The sequence below is a fragment of the Copadichromis virginalis genome, linkage group LG4 (genome assembly GCF_057382275.1).
Source record: "Copadichromis virginalis isolate Kocher_CV1m ecotype Utaka linkage group LG4, C_Virginalis_male_GT1.1, whole genome shotgun sequence".
Lineage (NCBI taxonomy): Eukaryota > Metazoa > Chordata > Actinopteri > Cichliformes > Cichlidae > Copadichromis > Copadichromis virginalis.
In genome coordinates, this window is record NC_140621.1 from 16,747,829 (window position 1) to 16,767,821 (window position 19,993).

The 19,993-nt window shown below is 42.2% G+C and overlaps 2 protein-coding genes across 19 annotated transcripts in view; both read right to left on the bottom strand.

Annotated features, from left to right (window-relative positions):
• mapk8ip3 (mitogen-activated protein kinase 8 interacting protein 3) overlaps positions 1-7,543 on the bottom strand; it is a 32,117-nt gene extending 24,574 nt beyond the window's left edge. For all 18 annotated transcript variants that reach the window (XM_085453869.1, XM_085453856.1, XM_085453855.1 and 15 more), the window contains exons 1-3: positions 6,509-7,543; positions 2,213-2,333; positions 1,335-1,405 (exon numbers count right to left, since the gene is read on the bottom strand). In XM_085453869.1, coding sequence (XP_085309995.1) covers positions 1,335-1,405; positions 2,213-2,333; positions 6,509-6,814 — 498 coding nt within the window. In that variant the 5' untranslated portion in view covers positions 6,815-7,543. The remainder of the gene's footprint in view (positions 1-1,334; positions 1,406-2,212; positions 2,334-6,508) is intronic.
• Positions 7,544-15,433: 7,890 nt separating this feature from the next.
• jpt2 (Jupiter microtubule associated homolog 2) lies at positions 15,434-19,780 on the bottom strand. The gene is made up of 5 exons (XM_085453882.1): positions 19,587-19,780; positions 18,698-18,849; positions 18,140-18,291; positions 17,453-17,489; positions 15,434-16,842 (listed from the first exon to the last, which is right to left on the bottom strand). Exons 1-5 carry the CDS (start codon positions 19,640-19,642, stop codon positions 16,580-16,582), a joined length of 660 nt encoding a protein of 219 aa, XP_085310008.1. The 5' UTR covers positions 19,643-19,780; the 3' UTR covers positions 15,434-16,579.
• Between the last annotated feature and the right edge of the window lie 213 nt (positions 19,781-19,993).

Here is a 19,993-nt window from a genome sequence, read left to right on the forward strand (position 1 = left end):
GGATGCCACCTGTTCACACATGAAATTTCCTCACTACTAAATATTCCACAGTCAGCTGTTAGTGGTATTATAACAAAGTGGAAGCGATTGGGAATGACAGGAACTGAGAGCAGGGTCAGCCGATGCAGAGGCGGATAGTGTGCAGAGGTCGCCAACTTTCTGCAGATTCAATCGTTAAAGAACTCCAGACTTCATGTGGCCTTCAGATTAGCTCAGAGCAATGTGTGGAGAGTTTAACAGTTCCATGAAAACAGCTGCATCCAAGCCGAAGTGACGAATCACGCTTCACTGTCTGACAATTCAATGGATGAGTCTTGGTTTGGTGGTTGCCAGGACAACGGTACTTGTCTGACTGCACTGTACCAAGCGTAAACCTTGGTGGAGTGAGGATAAAGGTGTGGGGATGTTTTTCAGGAGTTGGGCTCAGGCCCTTAGTTCCAGTGAAACGAACTCTTAATGCTTCAGCATACCAAGACATTTTGGCCAACTTCATGCTAACGAATTTAAGGGAACAGTTTTGGGTCCCAGATGGTCCAACATGACTGTGCACCATTGCACATAGCAAGCTCCATAAAGTTGTAGATGAGGAAGTTAGGTGTGGAAGAACTCAACTAGGATGCACAGAGTCCTGACCTCAACTCAACAGAAAATCTTTGGGATGAATTAGAGCGGAGATTGTGAGCCAGACCTCGTCAGTGTCTGAACTCACAAATGTGCTTCGGGAACAATGGTCAAAAATTCCCATAAACACTCCTAAACTTGTGGAAGTCTTCTTCCCAGAAGAGGTGAACCTGTTATAGCTGCAAAGGGTGGGCCAACATCATATTAAACCCTATTGATTAAGAACAGGATGTTACTCAAGTTCAAATGCGTGCGAAGACAGATGAGCAAATACTTTGGGCAATATAGTGTATGTTGAACCACATCGTCCTCTTTAAATAAATACATTGACAATATAAAAGATTAGAGTTATTTCATGATTGACCTATAATCTACTACACACTGTGTTTTGTGAATTAATGGATAACCAGACTGATGGGGGTCAAAAGTGCTTTGAATACTTCACATATATCACACATATTTAGATACTCTGAGTTGTAGAAAACAAAAAAACACCATTCTGCTTCTTTTACTGAAACATCGCTCATGATGGCTGTATCATTCAAGCTTAGTATCATGAATATTTGAAATGACTGTGAGCATGTTTGGTGGATTATGCCGATATGGGGCCTAATGTGTAATAAATCCTAGCTAGAAATCAAAAAGAAAAGAGTAGGTGTTCAGCAGAATATCTAACTCTTGTGATTTCACAGGAGGGCCCAAGGTTTGCTCACCTCAGTGTGGCGCTGATGCAGAGCGTTGTACTCTTTCTTCATGTCTGACTCTCGCTCTTCCAGCCGAGTGACTGTGAAGCAGACGGACACAACATCAACTTCAGCAGCAACAAGAACAAAAGTACATTTAAACAGCAGTGACGTCCAGCTCACTTTATAACCTTTCACCAATTAAATGGACATGAAGTATCATTTTGGATTGCATAGTAGGAGTGCAAAGTTATGAAATTGAAATGATTGCAAATTTATGTTTGCCTGCTTGTATTTAAATTGCTGCACTATTTAATATAGTAATCATTGGGGGAGAAACAAAGAAACATTAAGGGTACAGTGGATCCCCGCAAACATACAAATAAATAAATCCCAAAGCTAACTGGATGCCTGTATTTATAATGTACAGCAAAGAAAATCAGTGTTTCATTTCAAAATCAACCAAAGTCTAAAAATACATCCTGAGCGTGTCTACTTCTCTTTCTGCCTTCCCTTCAAAACTACAGTGGAAATGTATCCTGGAGCCTCTGTGTTATCTCTCCTGCTGTCCTCCTTCTTACACACACACACACACACACACACACACACACACACACACACACACACACACACACACACACACACACACACAGCTGTTAAACACTATTTCCAGTGTTTTGAATGAGCCTCAGCAGCCACATGTACAGCATATTCTATTAGACAGGACAGTGTAGTGTAGACAGGAAGGCAGTGGAGAAAAGCGGGAGCACGATGACCTTCAGAGGACAGCCTGGGGCGGACTCAAACCCAGGACCCTGCAGTAAGCAGTACAACCTTCGGTATAAGGGTCACCCTTTGAGCCAGGTGTCCTACATGCACTGCATATAACATGACATCTATGCACTCACTCTGGTCAGAATAGTTCTTTGCCTTCAGCTCCAGCTGTTTCCCCTGTAGCTCCAAAAACTCCACCTGTATCTGCAGGTCCTTCTTCTCGGCCTCCAGCGAATCCTCAAATTCAATAAATTTCTGATAAAAGGCAAACAAGAGAAAAAAATAGACTGAGAAATTAATTTACAGACTCTAAAAGCGAAAGGTCACATAAAATTTGCATTTTTGTTATAATTCATATGAAGGGAAACAGCATATCATTTTACTTCATATTGTCTATGAATTACATAATTGTTCATATCAGCTTCAGAGCAGTGTGTTTTCAGGATACATCGGGGCTTTTGTGCACATGTCAAAAAATGAAAACTGAACTCACTTTACATGTGGTTATATGTGCCAGTAGTATCTGTGTATTATGGTAAAAGTATTTCACAGTTTGTCTGTAATAGATTTATCTCACAATACAGGCAGAAACACAGAGCTGCCTACTCCCCCCGCCATGCTGCCTGTTCCATTTTTTTAAATAAAGCTGCTCACAATGACGTCCTTTTTTCCGCAAGTCCACAAAGTCTTAATACGGTAATCCTCTGACTGCAGACAGACCTTGGAAACACCAACGTGCAGCAGATACACGCCACACAAAATAGCAAGCACTGCAACACAACAGCACTCTGAAAATACAACCAGTGCTGATGCTGTACCTAAAGCATTAATTGCAGGGAATGAACAACACTTGTCATTGACACATGTAGAAATATCTCCACGGCTACAGGGAAAAGGTCACTAAAGAATTTAACCAAGTTTAATGAGTTACCGAATATGTGGCAAAACACACCCTGACCCACGCAGCACAGTAAACAACACTAATGCTGTGGTCTCCTTGCAGCTTTAGCAGAAGGAGAATGTGAAATTCTTGGAGAAATTGCAGAGTGATTGCTGCAGCATTCTTGTAGCTGCTGCAGTTTTTGCACTGTACTCATGGTGCAGGAAGAGCGAACCTCCAGCCTTGTCCCTGCTGAACATCCACAGCATTAACATACTATAGATTCAATGATAAACGACCGAGTTTACGCATCAAAACACTGTCTTTGTGACACACTAGATGTCTTTGTTTTTCGCTGAAACAAAACACAGCAATATCTTTCGTCCTGCCCCCCTCAGACTGGGAAGGTGCCCTTCAAGTCCATCCCTCTATCCCCCATGCCTTTATCTGCACGAGGCTCCTAAACCCGTGCAAGTAAAGGCACATCGCTTTCCATTAAAATGCAGTGTTAGTGAGGCACAGCTTGCAGTGTGCACTGGTGTAACTACAGAAGCAAGAAAAACACGGTGCATTCTCATAAATAACTTTAAACTGTGCGAACAGCACTCAGACAGGTAACGTGACACAGCGTAGGAATGAACGTTTGCGCGGTCCAGTCGGAATAATTCTCATTAAGCAATCCTGCGATGTGTGACAAGTGAAACTAAGGAGCTTTCCTGACAAACTGACTCTAAGTGTGACTGCAGTGTGGTCACACGCTCAACTGTGACCACACTGATATCTGAGGAGTTATATCTGAGTGATATCTGAGGAGGGTGTGAAGTCACAACAGCATTAGGAGGAGCAGAGGAAAATCTGAAATCTTTGAAATTATTATAAAATCTAGAGGTTAAGATAACATGTGGAGCATAGCTCGTTAATCCTTTGTATGTAAATCACATTAAGAGAGATGGGGAAAAGATGGCTGGAGACAAACACAGGATGTTTTAGCAGGAGATGCTACAAAATGGTTAAATTTGTGCTTGTGGGTATCTCGGTCGAACGCTTCATGAGTAAAAAGATGCGGCTGTTGTCTTTGTTTACCATTAGCTCTAATAACTTTGTAATGTGAGCTGCCTTTTCTGCTTGTTGTTGTCCATGTCTTGCAGGAGGAGGCATTATTGTTTTCCTCAGACTCTGTTTGCTTCTTTTTCCTCTTATTATCCTTAGACTCTTTCCGATCTGGCCTGGGCTGCCTCGCCTCTGCCATAGCTTCATAAAACCCTCAGTCTGTTTCTTTCTCTCTGCTTTTGTTATTCTCACTCTCTCTCTGCTTCTCATGAGCACAAATCAGATTACAGTCCCAGACTCCCCCAGTGAGCTCTGTGTGCTATTGATTTCCTGTGACTTCTACCCATTTGCACATCATCCCATCCCCCTCTGCACCCCAGTGATGGAGAAAACTGTCTGTTTATTTGTCATCTAAGGTCATCAAACAAGTACAGGTTTGTGCAAAAGTGTGGGCAGCCCTGCACAAAACTTCAAATCTTAAATATGCAATGTCTTCGAGACAGCTTGTGCCAGAAGTGCAAAGAGAGATTTGCATGTGCGTGACAAAAATCTAGGCAAGAAAAGAGTCCCTGCTGACGACAAAGAGAAGATCTGAGTTCTATACAGTGTTTTGGGGGTTTTTGGCACACATATAAATAGCATGTAAAGGCATGCATTGTTGTTACAGTTTTCCTTTTCAGTTTCTGCAGAGGCACGACTGATGGCTCAGCACCTACTTTAACCTGCAGCACATGTTCATTTTCAAGTACTGGCCCTACAAAATCTCATTTTCACAATAAGCATTTTCAGTCTGTAATGATATTAAACCGAAGCTTAAATACAAGGCAGCTTAAAGTGAAAACAAACTAGATAACTAACAGAGGGGACGGCGCTGGGGAGAGCAGATGACAAAGTGGGCTAAAAGCTGAGCTAAGCTGACACCAGCAAGGCTGCCAGTGATACTCTGAGGCCTCTTTGGATGGGAGGAGGATTAAAGTTGCTTTATGATGTCTGCCTGCAGGATCTCACTGCTGTTATGACACCACTCAGGTAAAAACAGAGGAGATAAAAGTGGCTGCAGGTGGAGTTCAGTCTGTAATTTAATAGCCCCGTATTGAAACACACTTTTTGTTGTTTGTGTTCCTGTTCTTTCACTGTTTTCGAGTGCAAACGCCCACACAGAGAGTCACGCTGACTGTGCCTTTATCTTCATGCATGTCCTGCTAACATGTCCTCCCTCACTTTGTGTTTGCATACTGTGTTTGTGTTATATTTGCATATACTTCTGCTGTGTTGTGTTAAAGTTTAAGGAAGGAGCACTTAAAATTCCATGTGTGATGATGGTGGTAGCAGCACTGTTAACGGTTAGCTGGAGTACTGGCAGGAAAAAAGTGATAATAAAAATCTGTAATAGTGACAAAGCTATTAACTTTAACTTTAAAGTTAAACAGCAATATTTGGAAAACTTGTAGTAACAGAATTAATCGATGTTAGATTTTAACTTCATTTCATAAAGAATCTGATGTTGATAAACAGACAACGAGGGTAAAACTGTAAGATGTCTTTTGTTTCAATGCATGTGCTTAACTTCAAAGGTCAGAAGGGGGGCACAGGGTGGCACTGCCCACCCCCAGAAATATGATTGTCTCAGACAGTTCTTACAGTACAGATGCGAGCTGGAGTATAATGAGTGATGGTGTATTACTTGTAGCACATTTACTCAAGTATGTTACTGAAGTTTTCCTGGTTTCTATTTCCACTTCACTATATTTTCAGTACAGTTATTATCCTTGTACTCCATACCATTTAATTTACTCTAATTTAGCAGATTTTAAAATTTAAATCTATGGATCTAAAAATCTATATTATTATTATTAACATTATTCATAAAACTCCCCGTAGCAACATGATTAACATGATTAAAATTGTCTCCAGTCGTAAGATTAAAGTGATAAAGACATAAATGGACCAATAACTATGATCCGGTAATGCAATGCTTAGGATTCTGCCATAAACCCATATTTGGATGCAGGATTACAACTTTTACTCACCTAAAGTATCTAAATACTTATTTATCATGTTGCAAAAACATTGTTTTAAACCAAAACAATGGTTTACCTTTATAATAACACCATCTGCATGTGGACTCCTAATTGATAATTATGATAATTGTGCCTAGTGTTTTCAACATTGCTGTGCACCCCTGCCTTGGTCTGCCCATCCCTGGGCCCCCTGATTTCAGAAATCCCGGAAACGTCCCTGTTGTTTACCTGGTTGACCCTCTTTAAAAGAAAAAGAAACTTCCAGTGGTGTCTCTATACTGATTTAAATATCCCTAAGTAATGTAAGCAGTGTGTTTACGAGTGACTGCAGTGCATTGACACTAATAATACGTTTAGCAATCCCTGTCACGGGCCTAAACATGAGTCACATGTGCCTACAGAACAGGACGGCTGGAAGTGATGATAATGACGGGCCTGCGGTGGCCGGTGGTGCTGTGTGGGGAGCTCTTTTAACGCACCTCCTCCGCCTGCTTGCGCAGCGCTTTCTCCCTCTCATACTGGGTGATGAGCTGCTCGTTGTCCTCCTTCAGCAGCTCCAGCTCCACCTCGTGCTCCTGGTTCTCCGTCAGCACCGCGTCGAGGTTTTCCAGGACGTTTACCACAAGCGGCATCAGCTCCTTCACCACCTCCTCATCGTAGCTGTGTATCAGCCGCTCGAACTCCCGGTAGATGCTGTTTGCCAGGCCCGACACCCGCTCCGACATCACGGAGCCGGAGCCGTAGTCGTCCTGGTAGACCACCTCGTCTATCTGCAGCTCCATCATCTTGGCAGCTGTGGTCCAGATGAAGCTGCGCCTCCTCTCAACAGTTTTTCAGGCCCTCCTAAAAGGCGAGGGTGTCACCGCTTTTGAATGCGCTCAGCACGGGGGAAGGGGCACATTCAATCACAGTCTGCCTTCAAAAAGGAGAACAGTCATGCCATTTTGCAGCAGGTTTACAGAACGGAGGCAGACTGTTGTGTGCGCATAACCTTGATTCCCCTGCTGAAAATATCGGTTCTAATAAACTGATATGAATAGACCCCCTCCTCCTCCTCCTCCTCCTCCCGCTCCTCCAGCCAGTTACGGGCTATCTCCTCCAGTCGCGGCCCTGTTATCCCTGTCCTCCGGCAGAAAGCATCAGATCCTGGGCGCTGTGGATGGGCACTGGGCCAGCCTGTAGATCGTCCATGCCGAGAAGCGAAACGCCTTCGTCGATGGTATTGCACCTGCCTCTCAGCAGCCGCAGCCATGGACCCCAGCCATTGCTGGCAGGGAAAATAAATAATTAATAAATAGGTAAATAAATATTCTAGTTAGTCTTCCCGATAATCGCCGATGGCCGATCCCCCACTATAGTCTCGTTTTATCCATATCTTTTCCTCTTCCGGCAGGCCGCCGATGCTGCTGGCCAGACTCGGGCGTTTTTTGGTGATGTCTCCCTGTGGGAGAGGCTCTCTGTGCTGCTCAGATGGAGGAGCCAGCTGACCGACTCTGGCTGACGTCACACCGTCTGCATAGAGCAAGCAGAGGCAGTGCGTCAAGTCAGCGAGGCAAAACCGGAAGTTGGCTGCAAAATTTCACAATAAGCTGCATAGGTTAGAGCAGAGTGCTAGCATATAATGGGCAGGTTTTTGACAGGGCTTCCACACAAACGCAAAGCAGAAGATGAAGCAAATATGTTTCCAAACTAACTTCCTTCCAAGCCAAATACTAGAAAATATGATGAGGCATATCTTATCTTGCTTTTGGCTTCACCTGCACAAGTGCCAAGGTAGGTCTCCCCAACAGAATTAGTTCCCCCTGCGTCGGGAGCACGCGCTGGGCTGTCCAAATCACGTACAAACAGTATCCCACATTCTTGATTTTTAGTTCACAAATACTTCTTATAAACTACTCCTGACCAATGACTACAGTCATTGCTGCTGACATTTTGGAGATCTTAGCTCTTTATACAGTAAAGTTACAGTGGGACACAAATAATATCAGGCTGATCCTGCCACAAATCACGGACAAACAGTATACCACAGTTGTTTATGTTTTTGAACCCATTTTGCACAGAGAGACATGAAACATGTTACTTTGTGTCTCTGTGCAGGCCAGGGCCAATTATATGCCGCAGCCTAAAGGCAGCTGAGTTGCAGAGGCCAGAGTGATCACCTGGCTTTGTGGCATAGCTGGCTCTGGCCTTGGACTGTGTGTTTTTACTTCACAGGCAAATTGGACACTGGACTGTTTTATCTTTTACTTTTTGATCATTGTGTTAATAAATTACCTTTTAGAATTTTATTGACTGTCATCTTTTTGCCTATGGCTGCGACATTGGTCAGACCTAGAATCTTTTTGTGTGTGTACAACTGTGGCAAAAGTGTTCCCTCAATGGCAGTGGCCTTCTGCAGCAGCTCAAAACAGCTGGAGGAGCTCGAGGAACGAGCCAACAGGATGAGCCGAAAGCGGGCAACATATGACAGACGCTCACATCCTATGTCAGTACCTCACTGGATCCGAGCTCATCTCAGGGAGCTGATCGGTCTGTATGAAATGATGAATAACTGTGAGTTATTGTGCCAAGACCTGCAGTTCCTCTAATGGCCACTTGAGTCTGTCTCTCCATAGACTCTCATGTTAAAATGTGCAACTGTAAAGCAGAAATAAACACGTTTACAGCTTGACATGGAGATCTTTTTGGTTTTGTGTGACTACTTTTCTCCTTCCCAAAACCTCTACCCTGTTTATATTTTATATACAAGTGAATTTATAATGTCAGTGCCTTTCCCAAGAGTCTTGGGGATCATCAAGATGTTTTTGGTAAATGTGAGAGGGCCTTTGGGACCTTGGTTTTCTCCTTGAACTCTCCCATGGATGCCATTTTTGCCCAGTCTCTACCTGATTGTTGAATCATGAACACTGACCTGCAGTTCTTTAGATGTTGTTCTGGTTCTTTTGTGGCCTCCTGGATGAGTCATTGCTGCACTCTTGGAGTAATTTTAGTAGGCTGGACACTCCTGGGAAGGTTCTAACCCTTTAATATGATCTATGGTTTCATAATTGGATCAATACGAACACAACTGGATTGATACTTTGTTTCTATCCTCAAAGTTCAGCATGTATCCCATTGTCCATCCATCCATACATTTATTCTGCAATTGCACAATGACAGACCGCCAGTCTGTCGCAGGACTACAGATTACACCGAGACACAGCCAATCTAATCCCACTATATCCCACCGAACTGTGCATTTTTAAAAGCTTGTTTTTATTAAAAATATTTTCATTCCAAGTCTTTATAGCCTATAACAAACTTACACAACAGAAGCTGACCCAAACTCCTTTAAAGACAGCACATTTACATTTCAGGTCTCTAAAAATCCACAGTATCAATACACAAGAAAACTGTGTTAACTAGTATATTACTGTGGGTTGTTAATCTTACAACATTGTTGTGTTGGTGTTCATGAAAATGTGTTCTGAACTTGGCAAATGTACGATGATTCAGCTCATAAATAATAACACACTGCTCTCCCCTACATAAGCTCCCTTTATAGGTTAAAAGTATCGGTATCTGCAATACTGCTCTTAATTTACTCGATAACGAAATTTGCAGGATGCACAGCACTGCTGCTGATAAGTAGCAAAATAACTGAATATGTCAGGAAATAGTTCACTAGATATATAAATAAGTAATTAAAATATACATTTACTTAGTTTAAAATGCTCTGTATTTCTATTTTTAAATAATTAATTACACATTTTTAATTAATTCTAGTTTTATTCCAGACCCCAATATACTGAGGGTGGGCTTGCACTTTGGGGTCCCCCAGTTGCTGCCCTATGTATTTGCATAATGATCTTAACTGCTTTCATAGAGAAACACCTTTAAAAAAGCCTTATAATTTAACTTATAACTTTCTTACAAGTGTGGTGTGTATTCTCAACATAGGAATGTACCGCATTAGGATTTAATGCCGCATTTGACCTCCGACCTTTTGTTCTGACTTGTCATACAGACTATAGTGAGGGTCAAAAAGATGATAATGTTATTTAGAGCTATGTTCCTTACTGCTTTTTGCAACATTTAGGAGATTATATACCAATATATGTGGATTCTAATATCACATATCCTGTCGTCCTGTATCTCTGTGAGGTCAGAGGTCAAATTTACAAATAAATACCTCTTATCTGTGACCTACTCCTACATAAAGTTTGTGTAATCAGAGTAAAACATCTGCCATATTTTAATACAATGGTTGCTACTAAAATGTTTGATTTTGAATAGAAGACAAGCACACATGTTCAGTCTAGGCTGAAAATGTACACATTTGTGTGACAATGAAAACATGCAATATTCACAATATAATTTTTTTTAGGACTTTATTAATGAATAAAAAAAATCAATTTGGAATGCCCAATAAGATCGCAGGGCTCGCAAAATCGCCCGTCGGGTTATCATAAAGCCCGACGGGCGATTTTGCGAGCTCGATTTTGGTCGCCCGACCGAAGATATCGCTAGCTCCGGGACGTCGGGCTAGCGATTTTGCGAGCCCTGAGTTGTGTATTAGTTGACAAAAATAAAACCCCAATAATCTGACAATTCCCTCTGAGCAAGCACTCGGCGACAGTGGGGAGGAAAAACTTTCTGCAAGCTGCACTACATGAGAGACATCTTCATTAGGAGGCAAGATAAAGATCACTATTTTACATGTTTATAGTGAAATAAATTTATATTAAAAAATACTTGTATGTGCATGAATATGTTAAGAAGCATATTTGATTGTTTGTTCTACTTTTTAAAATTTATTTATACTGTAAAACTGTTCATTTTCATTTGTTGCCTCAAGGCAACACTGCGCAGTTAGCCCAATTTTTTTCAGGCAATATAATGCATTTGGATATGTGTGTAGAGATGTGTTTGTGTGCATTTATATGATCATAGTCAATGTTTTTTACTTTAGAATCTACTCATAATTACAGGACATGGATGTAAAAACTTTTTATGCAAGGAAACCAAAGGAATGTGCACTTTCTGTCCTCAGAAAGTGAGGACAGTGAGTTTTCAGGGAGTGACAGTGAAGTAGAGGAGTGGATCCCTGAATGAGGTTTGAGGGACACTTAGGAGCTCAGGGGTCAGGGGTCAGTTGGTAAAGTAACTGTGTCTGTGTGTGTGTTAGTGCCCACATACCAAGCAGGTCTGGCCAGGATCTGGTATCAAGCCGGGACTTTGAGTAATCTGGGAGAGTAGAAAAGCGCTACATAAAAATCAGTCCATTCACTGTCTGAACAGAGTTTCAGCATGTTACTTTTGCACTGTTTTGCATGTTCTGGCACATGTTGTTATTGCATGGCTTGATTAAGGTACACATTATGCTGACATCTGGGGCCAGAGCTGAAACCGTTCTGGGCCAGCACAGGGCCAGAAGTGTGTCTACAACTGGCCCGTGGCTGCACACCACCTACAGATGGCCCACATACCGCAATGAATAACGGCCCTTTGGTGGCCCAGATCATGTTTGCCAGAGGTAATCTACACATGGGCCAGCACAGGACGACCAGGGTGTCTGAAACTGGCCTTGTGCTGGCCCATGTGTGGGCCACCTCTGGCAAACCAGGTCTGGGCCACCAAAGGGCCGTCATTCTTTGCGGTATGTGGGCCATGTGTAAGCACATTGTGTGGGCCTGATCCCTGCCATACCAATATTGCTGTGTGGGTGTCAGTGTGTGTGGTCATGTATTACTTATTGTTGTGGGGACACAAATTTGTTTACACACTCATATTATGAGGTCTCGCCTACTTTATGGGGACAAATTGCAAGGTAAATCATTCAATTTTAGGGTGAAGGCTTGAGTCAGGGTTAGGGTAAGGTTCAGGCAGGGACTTGTGATGGGTAGAGTCAGGATAAGTCTCCAGGAAATTAATGTAAGTTAATGTAATGTCCCCAAAATTTTTTGTGCGTGTGCGTGTGCGAACCCTACAGCTCGACCCACAGAGGAAAAGAAGCTTCTGATGAAAGGTTCACTTTCTAATATGGTTACAGCATGCTCTTTGTAGACCCTAATAATGAGCTCGTAAACATATCTGTGGTCTAATGCCATGAATGTCAGCATTACATCTGGGTCTTTCCACTTCTCTATGAGAGAATTGTACATCATATTACTGAGGAATATCACATGTACAGCGGGGATTGGAATCCTTTTGATTCGAGGCCAGACTTTACTGAACAACTGTTTGGCGATAGTATCAGCTTTTTCAGAAGAGCAGGGTGAGTCTGCATTTTCGACAATCTGCTTCACCAAGTCCTCAATACACATTTCCACAGAAGACTTGTATTTTTGAACCTCTCCAGCTGCCCTAAGGGCAGGATTCTGCAACGATTTGATCAAGTGATTTTTAATTGTATGAACCGTCACCCTGCGCATTAAGGGGTTCCTGTCATTCAGTAACTTTAACAAAGGTTTTTCTTTGCAAAGTGTTTGGAGCTCTTGGTAAATGGCCTTATCGAGACCTTTTAATTTTTTTTCATCTACATACAGGTCTTTGATGTTGACATCAGACACCACATTGTCAAAGAGCAGCTTGTGTAGTTTAGCTGAAGGTTTGTAGCGGGACGTTTTTTCAGCATGTGAGAGTACACCATGAATAAGTGCGCTCACGTGCTCATTTTTGCCAGCATCATAAGATCTGCCAGTAACTCCAGATGATGATTTTTCTCCCGGTATTGGAAATATAATATCTTTAAATTCGTTCAAAAGTGTCTGGGAGATATTGTCAGTTTCTGGTAGCTGGTCTTCATCATCCTCTGTTTTTCCACACCATGCGAAAAACCTTGTAAGTAGGTTTCGCTTCTTTCGAAACAGGTGGTCTTTGAATATCGAAATCACCACTTGTTGGTACGGCGAAGGTACAGCCAACGCAATGATAACAAGGTTAGGTGTAATACCCAGTACCTTTGTAATGTCTTTGAAAATTGCCTTTGCAAGACTTTTGATCCTCTTTTTTTATATTTAGAGTTTCTTCTTTAAGTTGCGCCCACAGAGCTATGAAGAGACCCTGCTGAATCTCATCGGATGGCGACACATTGGCCTCTCTTGAGGCATGTGTGATTACTGCCTTTATGAGCTCTTTAACAAGCAACTGTTCCCCTGACAGTGGAGCTTCCACTGTCACATCATTACAAGGTGCAGAGGGCTCAGCCTCGCACACGTCACACTCCTTTGTGGAGTCCTTGGTGGGCTCAGGCACTGGTGCATCTTTTGGCCCCTCATGATTCAGTTGCTGGGTGCATGAATTGTGGCAACATGCACAGTGCTCCGATTTCTCCCCCAAGTTGACACCCGGCCCTTGGCCGAAACCACCCTCACAGTCCTTGATCATTGCCATGAGTTCCGTTAAGCAGATGTGAATCACCGATGATGTAATGCTGCCAAGTGAACGCATGGTGTTTTCATGTGGGCACCCTGTTTTCAGTGCACCCTACTGTTCGTCTGTCATAGTAATAAAGAAGTCCCTAATTTTGTCTTTTATATTATCCCTGGAAGAATTCATGTTTATATTTTCAGGCGTTTTCTGCAAACTATTGTGTTTGGCTGTGAAACACTAATGCTTCTTACTAAACTGAACGGGTAACTAACAGTTTCACTCAGTAGGTGGCAGCAAACTACAAACAATGGTTGCATTTTACACTCATCCGTTTTCATTAGAGGCAGAACCCAGAAGCACATCCAGGTTTAGGTCTACTGCTTGGTGCTACACGAAGGCTCAACAGACCAAAACTTACATACATTTGGATAAATCCAAGTAAGAAGAAACCATGTCAGTGAACATCCATAACCAGACATGGATTAGCCTACACCTAAACCTACTGATATGTTCACTGACTTTTTCTCTTAGTCTGGAAATGGACTTAATCAACCCATTACTCAATTGAATTGATTATCATGACCCTCACTAATATCCACTTAATAAGTTAAAAGTGATGTGCAAAACCCATCAGCCAAAGTAGTATAAATATTTTAACTTTTAGCAAACCCAGCAGGTTATTTAAGTGATTTCACATCATATTTTCAAACGGCTTGTCCATTGTTAATATATCCCACATAAGAGAAGAGCAGTCATGGAGTTGTTGCTCCTCATGATTTCTAACTAGTCAAGCTATTTAATATTTTTGTCCAGCCAGTCACTCAGAACCCATTTTTGTCATGTTTGAGTCACTTATAGCCACCACCTTCAGCTCAGGAGGATGCTAACAAGTCGAATGACCTGATAGATGTTTGCTGAACATGGTGGTTAACATCAGCACCTACATTAAAACCAACACAAAGACCCTGTTTTGTGTGGGCTGCTCGATACCATGAAGGAAGACCTCTGAACATCTCAGTTTTTATACATCTTAATACATTCTCAATCATCCAGGTAAGTAAATCTCCAAAAGTTGATTCTGTTCATCTGGACGTAGCGTTTTCAGTGGGAGAAAGTTTTCGTCACTTAAACAAGTGACTGCTTCGGTCTCAGCTGACTGCAGCTTTCCCCAGTCTTATACAGTACATTTGCAAAATGACTGAAACCAGCTCACTGAAGGAATAATGGGCTGGGAGGTCAGTTCCTTAATCTTAATTATGCAAATTCTCATGACCACTGATCAAAGACCACTGATCAATGGCCATGAGTACCATTCTCAGAGAGTTGGGGAATGGCTGCAATCACAGCTTTGTAAGATGGCGAAAGATGTACCCTTAGGCCCCCTCCTCGATTCAGAGATGACCTCCTTGACTCCGCTTAAACCAGCGTTCCTCCCTATCCAGGATGTTACATCCTCATCATTGAAACAGTGTCCACTGCCCTGTAGGTGTAAATAGACTGCAGAGTCCTGGCCTGATGAGGTAACTCTTCTATTTATAAGATTGAGGAAACCTGCAGTCAGCTGAGACTGAAGAAGTCACTTGTATGAGTGACGAAACGTTTCTCCCACTGAAAATGATACGTCCAGATGAACAGAATCAACTTTTGGACAGTTTTTATACACAAACACACAAGCAAACAGTGTTTTATGTGCTGTCATCTGTACCGTTGCTTCAAATAGAAATGTTTAAAAATTCTATACAGATTCTGTGGCTGCGAAGCAAAAATAAACTCCCTCCGGGCAGAAGTGGCCATTTTTGTATGTGGGGAGAAAAAAAGAAGCGGCTTCCAGAGAGTGCTGCCCGAGGACAAATTCAGACAAAAGCACCACTGTCAGTGATTCAAAATGGGACAGACAACACTGGATTGTATGTCAGATTTACACAAATCCTCATAAGCATCAACGGGAGAGACGAATTCCAGTTTAACAAAATGTACATGTTTAAATTAATCACCCCTGAGTGTTTCTCAGTTTTTAGTAGATGATGAATGCAGACACAGTAAACAAACTCTTACTGCAAAACAACCATTTTATTGCAATACACAGGATTTCTTTCTTCTGCTGCGCTCACTGCCTACCAGGCACATCGACACGGAGGAGACAGGCTGGCACCAGAACACCACAGGTCTGCCCCGAGATGAGTGTGAAAATGTGATTATCATCGAGCCCACCTGGACTTCAGGTAGGCCGCACGCTTGTCCAGAGTTCACTTTGTCTTCAAGCCGTTTTAATTTAAAACATAAACTGAGGCCTACCCCAAGCTAAAAGAAGGCAGATTATGTTCTCAGATAAAGCAAGCAATGAGGGCGAAGCAGAGAAAGTACCTGCACAATACATTCACATAAATCAAAATGGAATTTCTTTGAGGACACAGAAACATCTGGGGAGTAAACAGCTGTTTCAATTCCTAATCACAGATTGTGCTCTGTTGTACACGTTTTTAGTAAGGCATAATTAACAAAAAGGCTAGAGAGATGAAAGGATGCCAAGCTTATATCAGGCCTCAGTCACATGGATTGTTTCTTAAATTCTGAAATTAAGTGGTCATCCAATAAAGATCTGGCACTTCATAAATTAAACTGATGAGAGGCTGTGTTCACCCCAGAAAGCTCCCAAAAATTTGGGCAAATGTCTGCTGTGAAGTTTTTAGCCAAACCAAATTGCAGGTCAGTTTTAAATCTGAAAATTGTGCAAGTATGCCAAACTCTAAACCGTTCTTGAGATGCAGAAAAATTACACACAAAAATTAGATGATTGTGCCTCCAGACAAATTACTCTTACAAATGCTTGTAACACAAACGGTGAAAACAGTAACTGCAAAGTTGAAACCAAACTGTGTTACAGTTAAAGTGATAAGGTGACAGCTAACCATTCAGCTGACTCATTGGTGATTGCAATGATTGCATGTTTCATTATAGAAGAATATCAAGGAGAAGACAGATGGCAGGAAGTCAAAAACGAGGGATGAAAGTGCAAGATATTGAGGACAACTTATGAGCCCAGGCGTCAGGTGTGAACAACAACAATAACTGGGCTGTATTTAGGTGTACAGATCACATTCCATCAAAAGAGCAGTGTAGGAATGAGAGAAGATTAACAGGGGAGCACACAAAGAGGTTTATGGACACAAATTCGGAGAGGTGGCACGCTCAGCTGATCAGTAGAACACCACACTAGATTTTCCTCCAGGAGGGTTGAGGACCCTGTTGTGGGAGCGAGGCTTGGGTCCCAGGTGAGGCTCGTGGTTCTTCGGCGAAGTGTCATCAGGAAATGAGGAAGGTGTGGGTTCAGGCTCCGAGGGTGCCGAGACAGCAGCGGCAATGGCAGCGGGTGGCTCTTCCTTAGCTGGTGCATCGGCTGGGGGTGCAATTTCTTCTTTCGCCTCAGGCTGGCTGGCTTTGGCTTCAGGAGCTTGAGGAACTGAAACAAACACACTGACATGTGATATCAAATTGGACACAGCCACCGTGACCCGACCCCCTGGTTTTTGCACTGTATGTGTTGTGTGTAGTGTGATGGACACCACCATGTTGATTTTTTGGATTCAGAAGTGATGATCATTAGACGAGAGCATGGAGTACCAAATTATAATCTAAAGCCAGAAAGCTTGAGTTCATGTAAGACACCACAAGCCCTGCCGTTTTCAAGTGCAGTTCACTAACTAACAGAGGAGGGGGAAATCACATATTTGTTACATTTGAGATCTAAGTGAAACTAGTAAGCTTTTAATAAAAAAAAAAAAAAAAAAGAATTGCAGAGATTGAGGATAGTTTGAGACTATCACATATTTTTATTGTTTGCATGAAGCTATATGCAGTTAAGCAGTGGAAATGCACAGATGAGAGCATAAATAGACTCAATTTATTTTTCTCTCTCATTAACTGAAGACTGATTAAAAGTTTAGGGTGTAAAACTTAGAAAACGGTACAATATGATTAAATCTGATCTGTCTGAACAGCAAGGCTTAGCAGAGGTAGTTTAATAGTATAATGCAAAGAAATTATACACAAAGAACATGTACAGTACTCACCTGGTGATTCAGGTTCAGGTCCCACACTTAGGTTGTCCTGTATTAAAAAAACAAAACAGTAAAGATAAGGAAGAAAGAAAAAACCCCCACAGGTGTTCTTGTTTCACTGCACACAGTTAAAATTGAAATTAATAATGTTAATGGGTTAATGTCAAATGGACATGAGAACAGGACAAGAAAGTGCAATTATTATACATGACTGCATACATTTCTTTAGTTTTAAAGGTCATAATGGTTATGTTTGCCACATTTTTTTTTTACTTTTGCAAATAATCTGAATGACCCTCAGTACCTACAACTCAAAGGTTACCAATATCAGGACCTTTGTTGAGTCATTAAACAATGTGCTAAAGCTAGAGGTGGCTTCAGGCTTTCGTGCTGACTTAAACACACCTTTGCTGATTAGTAATCACAGACATCTACAATAACAGGCTGACATCAGCCAGGTTTGCAGTCACTATCTATGCAAATTAGAGATCATCTCTGAGGTTACCGTACCACCGGTCTCACTGGAGGCACAGACAGGTAGGTGTTAGGGTGGGGCTCAGTTAGTGTGTATTTATTAGAGATTATTATTGAAGTGCTGCCTGTCGCAAACCTATGTATTCCTCACTAAAGAGACTTTTTTTTTGCACAGGCTTGGAATAAAAATGTTCTGCAACTCATAAAATACAAGTCAAAAAGTACCTTTGGCTTATTTGGGTGGCTTCGGCTTGGACTTTGGGCAGGTCCCGTGCCTGCAGGCCCAAATATGTTGCTGGTTGGTCCACCTGGTGGCATGGGTCTCTGTGGTTGAGCAGCAGGCTCAGATTCACCAAATATTCCACTACTCTTTCCACCTATAAAAGATTAACCAACATACCATATAGTGACACGATCTTCAGCAATGGTAAAAAAATAAAATGCAATTTCTGTGTCCATTTCATAAAGAGTCACTCTTCTGTACCAGATGTAGCACATACCCAGTTTAGTTTTGCATACTGTGTGCACTTGCTAAATGGCAAGAATGTTCTGACCATTTCAGAGAAAAATATTTATGACCATCAGGGCAATCAAGTACCCTGAACTGTAAATAAACCCAGCTATACCAGAGTAATATGAGCAGGTGTATTATGTGCAGGCACAGAGAACAGCCAACATGTTTACAGTGGAAATTTAACATTGTAGTAATAGTTTTCACACTCTGAACATGGATTTGCAGAGACAGAAAAGCCAAAGCATCAGCCACCAGCAGGTTAATCTCACCTGGAGGATTGGAGCGTTTCGGTGCACTCTGGGCTTCCTCTGGTGGAGCAAAAACTTTGGAGGCCATCTTATTGGGTCTTTTTGATGCTGCAGAGTCCTCTTCATAGCCACCAAACAGATTGCTGGAGCCACCTCCAGGAGGCTGCAACACCCTACAGATTAACATACAAGTTAAATCTTTAAATAAACAGAATGCGGATTCATGTTTACAGTCTACTGTTACTGTCATGTCTTACATTCAAAGACTTGTAGGAAACGTTAAGTAACCGGGCTATAAATATGTTAGCTGGGCCAACTGAGCTAAATAACAGGTTACTTGATTATAGACTCGGGAATGGCGCCATATACGCATGGAAACCATTGTCTGCTATAGATTATATCAGACAGACGCTTTACTTTCTTTCGTTATTGAAAGTTTGATCATTCTACTTGGGGGAGCTGATCCGGAAACTGGTGCTTTCGAGATTTAAAAAAAAAAAAAAAAAAAGCACCCGAACCTCTTGCTATAAGGAAAGTGTGACCATAACGCCTCTGTTGGCGGATACAAAGAAGAGCCTTCCGAGGAGCATTTCACACTTCCGCAGGCGCAGTAGACAACGCCTGAATGGCTAGCTCGAAAGCTATCATGACTAACAAGTTTGCTAACTCAAACCACTGCAGCTCCACTTAAGCGTCCACCCAGACATTTAAGCTTTCTGGGAGCACTGCGTGTTCGAGATATGCTTAAAGAAATTAGTGGAAGGAAAAAAAAAACCTACGAAGTTCTGACAGGCAACGTTATACTAAATTCTGGGCTGCTAACTGTCCGAGCTCCTGGCTGCAGTCGGAATAAAACGTTACTGGCGGCTCTTATTCGCACATAACCAAGCCGCGCAGCTGTTGTCTTTACCTTGAACTCGGTTTCGAACCACTATCCAACCCTTGAAACATGTTAGTCGAAGTCATGGTGGCTCTGTTTTGACCCTTCAAGTTTCCGAAGACAACTTCTTCGTCAGTTTGCCAACTGGACGACGAGCGAGTTCCCCCCTCTGCCTGCGCGTGCCCGGCTCAACTCCGTAGTGAAGAATTTCGAGCCCACCCAACTATGACACAGAGGATTATAACTGGTCCTCTGCCAAGCTGAGGTGCGCTCGTTTCACTGCACCCAGACTCCCATTACGAGTGAAAGACTTTGGAGAAGCAACTGTGCATTGTTCCCGGAACAGCACTGAGGCTATAGTTTTCTTATTTAAATATGATTTACACGGCTGTTTAATTATGGCAATAGGTTATACACATCTTCTACAAAAGCAGGAA

Coding starts and splice junctions, on each gene's coding strand:
- jpt2 (XM_085453882.1), bottom strand. CDS start 19,642: ATGACTTCGACTAACATGTTTCAAGGGTTGGATAGTGGTTCGAAACCG. Junction 17,490..18,139: donor GCCACCCAAATAAGCCAAAG/GTACTTTTTGAC, acceptor TTTTTAATACAG/GACAACCTAAGTGTGGGACC. Junction 16,843..17,452: donor ACCTGAACCTGAATCACCAG/GTGAGTACTGTA, acceptor TGTTTGTTTCAG/TTCCTCAAGCTCCTGAAGCC.